This window comes from Physcomitrium patens, chromosome 3, assembly GCF_059467195.1.
Source record: "Physcomitrium patens ecotype Gransden chromosome 3, ASM5946719v1, whole genome shotgun sequence".
Taxonomy (NCBI): domain Eukaryota; kingdom Viridiplantae; phylum Streptophyta; class Bryopsida; order Funariales; family Funariaceae; genus Physcomitrium; species Physcomitrium patens.
In genome coordinates, this window is record NC_143412.1 from 16555016 (window position 1) to 16564559 (window position 9544).

Here is a 9544-nt window from a genome sequence, read left to right on the forward strand (position 1 = left end):
TGAAAGATTCAAATCAGACTCATCCTTTTTCTTTTTCGTCTTTATTGATATGATATATTTTTTCCAGTTTAGACGGGGTTTCTAACGACGGCCCAAAGAACTAATAGAGGCTCTTGACAAAGGAAGTTTCAGGTGATACTCTGCAGAACCGATCTTGGACAAAATATCCCTGCAGTCTAGATGGTCTGTCAAGGCCACTGATCCAGCTACGAAAACTTTCTGATACAATTGGTTTCTGACACCCAGAAGCTGATACTTCAACACATACTCTGGACTCATGGAACCATGACCTTCACAAACGTGACAAAGACTATTCGCAAATTTGAACATAATCGACCTCTACCTTCACAATATTGACAAACTGACGTCATCTTGCGCTGAAACTAAACAAATAAAACTGTACGATGCAATTGTAAAGGATAACTTTGCAGGTGTTCGGTTCACCACGGTTTTTCCCGAACATGTGCTTGGGGATGTTGTCTAATGAAGTAATCATGCACCAACATTATAATGTCAGAAAAGGAAACGACACCATTTAGATGATCTTCATTATCCACCACCCACACCCGATGCACATGGTTGGTGAGTGCTTGCGACATTACTTCAACTATAGGGGTTTCCAAGTGACACGTAACAGGGGTTTTCTGAAATCCTTTGCATTCAAACGACCCAGCATTAACGGCTGCTGCCATTCCAAACCTCTGTGCCATGCCCGCTTTGCTTAAAAAACTAAGGATTGGAAGGGTTGACCAAGCTCGGAGCATTTCAGAAGTGCGTCCAAGTAAATCGCTTGCAGAAAACGTGCCCACCAGTTTTCTACCATTGCCCTGTTTCAGATCAATTTGTTGCATCGTCAGTGGTGCAAGAAGGCGTGAGGAAGTATGTGATGGACAAGCACAGAATCAGAGAGTGGAATTAAATGAGCAAGACATTTACTGGAATGTAGGTGAGAAGGATAGTATGGAAAGAACTAGGAAGATACTCACAAAGACGAGGGTCTGTTCTTTGTCCGAGTCTCCAGTTGTCTCCACAATTGCCACAGCTTGTAGCAAGCTTTTCCGGATGCATTTCACGACATCCATCACCTTCATGCAGCTGGGTGCAGCATATACGTTGGATTGTGCAGCACCCAACTCCAGCACAGTCGTGGTGGTCATAAAATCTAACTCCTTGTAATGCGCATAAAGAAATTCCACCACATCAGTCTGGGTCAAAATATGATAACCTGGTGAGGCCTCCTGAAGTTCAACTCCTACGGTGTGCTCCATTTTGCTTTCGATGGGAATCAGGACTCGGTGTATACCTTTGCTCATTGTCTCCATGGCATCCAGCACCCTGTAATCGAAGTGAGTATTCATAAGTGGATTTCACATGTTCTATCAAGCAGAACCGACGTTGAGAGAATGTGAGAAACCACCAAACGTGAGAAAAGTGGAGATAGGAAAGAAAAAATCCTAGTATTCCAGATGATAGATCTAGTGCAATATTCTAACCTTGCTATTTTAAAAGATGTCGAATTCTATATCTTTTTGGAAAGCTTAAATATCTAAAGGAGCTCAATATATCATGTAAAATGGAGTTGGAGTTTTAAACTTCACATAAAGGACGCTAACTGCGTATCTTTTTCTCAAAGTGATGGTAAAACCTGAATGACACAGCTGACCTAAATGGAGGGAGCAGACACCAGACAGCAGTTGGAGTTTTCAGTCCTTGGCCTATGATCGAACGTTATTAGAAGCTACAACGTGTCAATCTGACTTAGTTGTGGGGCTTCGTTCAATTGGTTTGAAATCCAGAGAGTAGCCCTAGCATGAGTCCATAGCGAGCCACAATACGCGTCCAGATGTGAGGCCGTCATGTGAGCACTCAGCATTGAAAGTTGCACAAATTTATTCCCCCAACTCAAGCGATGGTTCTGCTGTGCACTCTCCAGAGAAGAGTTCCACCAGTAAATTCCATACAATTTATCCATGAAATGCATGCATCGATGACCTGTGTGAAGAAGCTTACGACGTCTTGGGGCTGATACTCCAAAGGCCGAGGCCTTCCGTGGAGTTACCGATGATCGAACTCACGGTCGCTTTAAGCCGGGTATCAACATCTTCATCTTCTGCCTCCGCGATGTGAATAAGAATATCCAACATGCTCACTATCCCAATGTACTGCTTCCTCACCGCCCCGGTGGCCTTGTCAGATTCCAAAATCATACTACCCCCTGCTCCAATCCACTGACCTGGCGGGGCTGCAACGGGCACGGCCAGAATATTCTTCACAAGTAGAGTGTTGAGTGCGTCATTCACCGTCGCCATGTGAGGTATTTCCACCAGCCGTTGCTTATGCTCCACTATCTGCTGCACAGTAGTGCAACGGAGCAACTCCGCCTTCTCAAACCCATGTGCCATTGTTCAACACCTTCCACCTTCCCTCTCTTATACAGTAGCAAGCCTATGTAACCACCAGTGTCTTCATACAGTAAGAAAGACAACCAGACCCACTTCAAAATCCAACCACAAAACCTCGCCTCCTGAAGACATTACCACACACGCACATTTTCAACTTCTTTCATACCTTAAGAAGGCCCAATCAAGCCCTAATGCCGCAAACATGAGCGGAAGACTACTGGTCACGACAACACGATGTCCTTCTAAGCATCACCAAGACATAACCTTTGCAATCTCGATCGAATCCTCGCTCCGTTACTGCCTGTGAGACGACAAACTGCAGCGGACCCAACAACACGAATGCCGCTCCCGTTTCCGACTTCTCAAAAACTTCAGATAGCTGTAATAACAGCCCTTGACAGCACGAGTCCCCTCAGGAATTGACCCATTTGCACGGTAAATAGCGGTGTGACCACAACAGAGATCAGCAACAGTTCAAGGCTAAGAAGTGACGGGGTTACAGATCTGAGAAACTGTTTTGTGGGCTTAATGGCGACGCCGATTCTTGGCGGTGACGATGTTTTGCTGCTCTTGTGTAGACTTCAGGCAGCTGAGTGCCACTTGGCAATTCCGGCGTTGGAATCCTAACTGTCGCACGAGGGCTTGGGTTTAGGAGATTCTCGTCCATCCATTCGGTGGCCTCCGAACTCATCCATTTTTTCTCGTTCATCCGTGCCTCTCCCATCTCTCTCAAACATTATCTTACGTTGTTATATATATATATATATATATATAAGTGAAAACCTGTGCAGTTGGTCATAAAAAATTTGTAAAATTTTAATTTGTGGTTGCTAAGTTAAAAATTCACCACTCCTGCAAAATTTTTGACCAAGAAAAAAAAAAAAATAATAATAATAATAATGGAAGAGAAGAAGAAGAAGTATATGAATAACAATGGAACCATTTATATTTCTTCAATGTAATTAGAAAATTTATTTTTTATTTACTGAAACTACTTAAATAACTAAGTTAATTTTTTCTAAAGATAAACTATATTTTATGGTGGTGTTTCTATCTTCATTATTTTCAAGATATAAAATCTTGATAATATTCAAAAAAGTGCATTGTAAAATAGATATATGGTAGAAATCCATGCTGATAGGTATAGGAAAGTGTTCTCATGTTCTTGTGCATTCCCATGTGTTTCTAAGTTCTTAAGTTCCCATGAGTTCTTGTATGTTTCCTAAGTTCATATGGATTCCCATGTATTTTTTTTTAAGTTCATATAGATTCTTGTGCATTTCCTAAGTTCTCATGGGTTCTTATAATTAATTAGCTGAAATGAATTTAGGACATGGTGTTTATGGGTAGTTTTCTTAAACTAATTTTTATTAATCATATTCTTGAAAATTATTTTAGTTTTAACTTATTATTATTATTTTTGGTAAACTAGAGAGAAACTTATCTTTATGAAATTATTTGAGATTCAAAAATTATGATTATTTATTTATTTATTTATTGGATATGAAATAAAAAAATCCTTATTTCAAGGACTCTAATAATTTTGATGGTTAATTGTGAATTTTTAATATTAATATGAGTAAATCTTAAATCAATAAATCTAAATATGTTTTTACAACTAATAATTGGTATTTATTTATTTATTTATTTATTTATTTTATTTTATTTTTTTTCTTTAGGAGGTTTTTATGTCTAGAAGCTCATTTTAAAAGGCCATGGTTTAAAAGCTTTACCAAGGTCTGTTAGTGAAGAAAAATCCTCATTTGAAAGCTTTATCTTTTGGACATAATATAAAGTACAAAAATATTACAAAATGAACCAAAAAATTCTTTTATTGCAAGTCTAAATATGTCAAATTTTATGTTGACTCAAAAAATTATAAATAAATAAATAAATATACACACTTAGAAATAAATATTCTATGTAATTTTTGATGTGTTTTCTTAACTTTTCCTAAAAACCACCCTTAAGATGAATCTATTAAATTTTCTAAAGGGCAATACTATTTATCCTATATATAAAAATTACATTAAATCTCATCTTTTCTTCCCAGGACATTGGGATTAATTTTTATTGATTAAAGGATTTTAAAGTTGTAGCTTCCTACCTTATTTCTTTAGTATAAAATCAATGATTTTTTTATCTTATATATATATATATATATATATATATATATATATATTTACCACACTCTATGTTGAAGATTCCAATAATATTTACCTTTGGAATTATTATAGGTGCAATTTAGAATTTTTTAAAGAAACGTTGGCATTTAGTTTTTTTATTATCAAGAGCAATATATGCAACCTATTTATATGGTATTTTCATAATCTTCTAATTTTACTTTAAATAGAATATATTTCTTTTACCACTTCAATTGCTTAGTAAATAGAATTTAATATGTAAATATAAAGCATAATAAAATAATAACAATAAAAAAATTTATTAAGGTTTTTGATGACTATTTATATGAAAAAAGTCTTTACTTTCTTTTATTTTTACATATTCTATGGACTTCAATATTATGATCCCATTATATTTTTATATTTATTTTTTTAATATTAGTCTTATATAATATATATGTTTTTGATATAAACAATAGTTGTTGGCCACAAAATGTAATAATAATAAGTACTTGGTTTTTGCTTCTATGTAGCTATTGATAAGAAAATAAAGTACGGCCATTTAAAAAAATTATCTTAAGCTAATGCTTTTAATAATCAATATTTATTTTGAAATATTTATTTAAAAAAAAATGTGACAGAATCTTTGAAAATAAAATAAGAGTTTTCACTTTTAAATTTTATGATTGGTAGAAATTGAGAAGACCCTATCTTGATTGGCTTCATACTTAGAAAAAAACGTCAAAGAGAACATAATAAAAAATAATAATGCAGAATGTATTTTGTTTCTCTTTCTACATAGCAGAACTAACATTGTTCTATACCTATATGAATCAAAAATTGTGTCAATAAGATTTTTTTAAATTAAAATTTTGATATTGAATACATACATACATACATACATATACACATAAATTAGTTTATTTTCTTACTAATTTTTTAAAATATTATATTTTAATCATAAAAAATAATGTATCATATCTCATAATGCATAAAAATTAATTATAATTTTTGAAAATAAATAAATTCATATGCATTTTTTTTATTACTATAAATCCATGATCATTAAAATTTAGAAATTTAAATTCTATAAAATAATATAGAATAAAATTTCATATTTGTTGTTGTAAAAATTATTGTTGAAGTTGGTTCTCAATCTTAATTTTTTAATTAAAGATTATATAAGTTAGAATATTCTAATTCATATGTGTATGTGTATATATATATATATATATATATATATAAATATATATATATCTATATGCATATTAATAAAATAAATATAAAATAAAATTATATTTTAAAAGATAAATTAAACCAATTAAAATTTTAAAGATCTATTTAGAGATAAATGGTTATTATAATATTTCTATATCTTTTTTAATAAAAAAATAAATTTTAATTATATTATTTAAATAAATAAATAATCAACTAAATAATTAAAATCTTCTAATATTTTAAATTATGATCGGAGCTCTATAAGAGAAACATTTTTTTAAGTATATCAAAAAATCACATGAAAATTTTAAAACAATCAATTGTATAAACATCATATATATATACACATACACATTTGATTGTATTGATCAATTGTAGATATTCTTGAAATAAGATTTTAAAAAATCATGTATAAAGTCAAATAATCAAAATTGTAATTAAAATCAACTTACAATGTCTTCTTATATAATAAGTTGGTTAATTATATTCTCCAATACTTTTGTATCTAGAGCCAATTCTTCTTTTATCTTCTTCTAAAAATGTTCTTTATCCTTCAAAAGAAGATGCCAAGAATTTTCAAACTTTAGACATAGCTTTAGGATTTTCTACACAATTTCACATCATAGAAATTGATAGCATTTGTTGTGATATTAATGCCAACAAGAGTGTGAGGACTATCTTATATCATATATATATATATATATATCTGTGTGTGTGTGTGTGTATGTGATAACATTGTCATAATAAGATTGTTTTAAAATATCCTATAAATAGAAGTAGAACTAAGCATACAGCAAGAAATAGATGTATAAAAACATACAACCTTTGCTATAGAACTCAAAGTAGAACTAGTCCAATAATAAAAAGTCAAAGCTCTCTTGGCAGCACAAAAGCTATGTTTTTTTTTTTTTTTTTTTTTTTTGGTATTTTTGTTTTGCAATTGCAATAAAAAGACAAGAAATATAAAACACATAAAACAAAAAATACAAATAATGCAAAGAGGTAGAAGTCATCTAAAAGGTTTGCAAATTGTGTTTGTGGTTTTAGGATTCAATCATTTAAGGCTTCTTCTACCTACATCCAAGGTATTATAACCTATATAGAATATGTTCACTTCTCTTCCTACAACTATTATACAACTACCAGTCTTGTTGTTTTTTATTTGTAAAATTGTTTTTTTTTTTTTTTTTTTTTTTTTTAAATATTTTTGACTTCACCTTGGTATTTAAAAAAATTATTTTAGCACATAAATTTTCTAAGGTCTTTAAATCTCTCTCAAGTTCTTTGTTGCGGTCTTCAAAGGAGTAAAATTATTTCTACCAAAGTCTTAAAAAATATGCTTAAATATTTTTAATTAAATTCTACAAACACTTGTATTATTTTTATAATTATAATATAAAATTAAATATATTTTGTAGTAAAAAATTATTTTTTTATAGTTATAAAATTAATTTAAATAAAGTATTATTATTTTTTATGATTTTTTTATCTACAAATTAGCATTTATGGATTTTAAATAAATAATGCATATAGATAGAAGGCCAATATAGAAATTGGTCTCAATTACTAAATAATAATTTTTACCATTTAAAAATAAATACTCAATCAACTAAAATAATTGCCTCTAGGAATTAGCCAGATTTTATTTTTATGATTTCTTTTCTCTAATAAGACTCTCACAACTCAAAAATCCTTTTAAATTATAATAAGTATTTATATAATCAAATAAAATTTTAAATATTAGTTTTATTATGTATAAATAATTTAATATTATATTTTTGATAATTTGACCATCTAATTTTTGAAACCTTTATTCATTTTAATTTCAATTATTTTTGTTTTAACTATTCAATGTAGTTTAATTTAAGAAACAACACATATTTAAAAAGTATACTTTTACAAACTAAGAAAATATTTAACCATATATTTGTTCTATAACTTATGCAAATCACCATAATAAATTTTTCTTTTTATTCCACAAAAAAAAAAAACCATCCAAAAAAACCTTAACATTGCAAAGCTTTTACAAAGCCAATATGAACTTAAATACCTAAAAACTAATGCTTATAAAAACCTCATCAATTTGCTATCAAAGCTTGTAGTTTGATCTCAAAACAAATCTTGTTTGTTGAGGTCTGCGGTTTTGTGCATCAAAATTTGGTTTTGACCTTGGTTTATAATTAGCCCTCTTTGGGTATTAATTTAAGATTAATCTCAGTATATTTTATTGATTGCTAGTCTTTACTTCTACCTAAAGCATTAGTATTAGATTTTTTTACTACCCCCTTAATTTGTTTTGTATTTCTAAGGTAAATTTTTATTTTTTTTTAAAATATGCTCTTCTACAATATAATACTTTTCTTTCATTTATCTAATAGCCATATTACTATACAAAAACCATAGAAATAAAGAAATAATTCTTGTTTTTTTTTTTTTGAATTTTTTACAAAGAGACAATCTTTGTAGTAAATTGTACTAACAATGTATGTAATCATTGAACATATCCATCTTCCAAATTGCTCTAGATTTATAATTCACTCTCAATTTATATGTGTTTTAAATAATTTATAGCTTACATTTGATGATGTTTAGCTATACTCTACTTTACTAGTTTTTACAAGTTGAAGACTTAAACCAATATTATGCAAATAGATATTTTTAGAAACTTATGCATTATATGTGGAAGAGATAATTTTGATACGGAGCAAATCCAAAGTTTTAGATAATCTTTCTTCTACTATCATCAACAACATATATACTTTATAAGTTGATAGATATATCATCTATCTTGAGTCATTTATTAAAGATTACCTTACTATTATAAATAGCCAATTTAATTCTATTTTAATTTTATATTTTTGATATTTTAGATTTGACCTTATTAAATATAAAAGATTTTGGTTAGTATCAATGGCATCCATATATACTTTGAAATGTTGTATTCTAAAATGGCTATTGAATAAAAATGATAATATATATATATATATATATATATATATATATATATATATAAATAATAGAAGAGCTTATTTTAAAATTTGATAAAAATTTTTTTTAGAATTATAAAAAAAAATTAGGAAGGTAGTAAAATAATTTAGTGTTAATGCTATCTTTTAAGAAAATGAGCTTTTAATTTTTTAAGTATCATAATATAAAATAAAAATAGATAATCTAAATTAATATTATAGATATTTTTAGATATTTATATATTTATTTAAAACAAAAATTACCTAAAATAACCTTAAATTGATACTTAGACATGATTGGATGTGAATTAAGGTCAAAACTAGAGTTTGGGCATATAACCATGCACCTATGGCAAATCTAGAGATTTTTTTGTTGATCAAATAGCAAGATTTGAAAGAAAAATTGATAGGATTTTCTTAAGTGTTAGATTTGAATAATTCTATTTTGTGGTGAATTATATGAGTTTTGTAGCACATTGATAAATGTAATTTTATGAATTTGTAAACATAATTGTGTTAGATGTGTATTGTAAAATTGAATTGAATTAGATGGTCAAATCAAAACTAATTGGAATATAAGTAAGTTATGATTTCAAAAATTAGATCTTAAAAGTTAATAAGTATTTTTATAATTTTAAATAATTTACATATTGGATTAGAAATTTTTTTTGTATGCTAATGGTTAATTTAGTTTTTAATATTTATACAAATTTTGAAATCAAGTTAACAATTCAAGAAACAATATTAACATTGAAAGGTTTATATTGAAGTTGAAGATAGAAGACAATTGAGACCGATGTAAATTACAAATATTTTTTTTTAATTGATAAATTCA

The 9544-nt window shown here is 28.9% G+C and overlaps 1 protein-coding gene across 2 annotated transcripts; it reads right to left on the bottom strand.

Moving 5' to 3' along the window:
* Nucleotides 1-2909, bottom strand: LOC112279648 (SNF1-related protein kinase regulatory subunit gamma-like PV42b). 2 transcript variants are annotated; one of them, XM_024514286.3, is made up of 4 exons: nt 2667-2909; nt 2011-2524; nt 987-1335; nt 1-827 (listed from the first exon to the last, which is right to left on the bottom strand). In XM_024514286.3, the coding sequence occupies exons 2-4, from the start codon at nt 2400-2402 to the stop codon at nt 441-443; spliced, it is 1128 nt and encodes a 375-aa protein (XP_024370054.1). In that variant the 5' UTR covers nt 2403-2524; nt 2667-2909; the 3' UTR covers nt 1-440. The 2 variants fall into 2 exon arrangements, with proteins under 2 accessions (XP_024370054.1, XP_073388637.1); XM_073532536.2 differs by lacking the exon at nt 2667-2909 and having other exon boundaries at nt 2011-2540.
* Between the last annotated feature and the right edge of the window lie 6635 nt (nt 2910-9544).

Coding starts and splice junctions, on each gene's coding strand:
- LOC112279648 (XM_024514286.3), bottom strand. CDS start 2,402: ATGGCACATGGGTTTGAGAAGGCGGAGTTGCTCCGTTGCACTACTGTG. Junction 1,336..2,010: donor AGTATCAGCCCCAAGACGTC/GTAAGCTTCTTC, acceptor CTTCGATTACAG/GGTGCTGGATGCCATGGAGA. Junction 828..986: donor AAGAACAGACCCTCGTCTTT/GTGAGTATCTTC, acceptor GATCTGAAACAG/GGCAATGGTAGAAAACTGGT.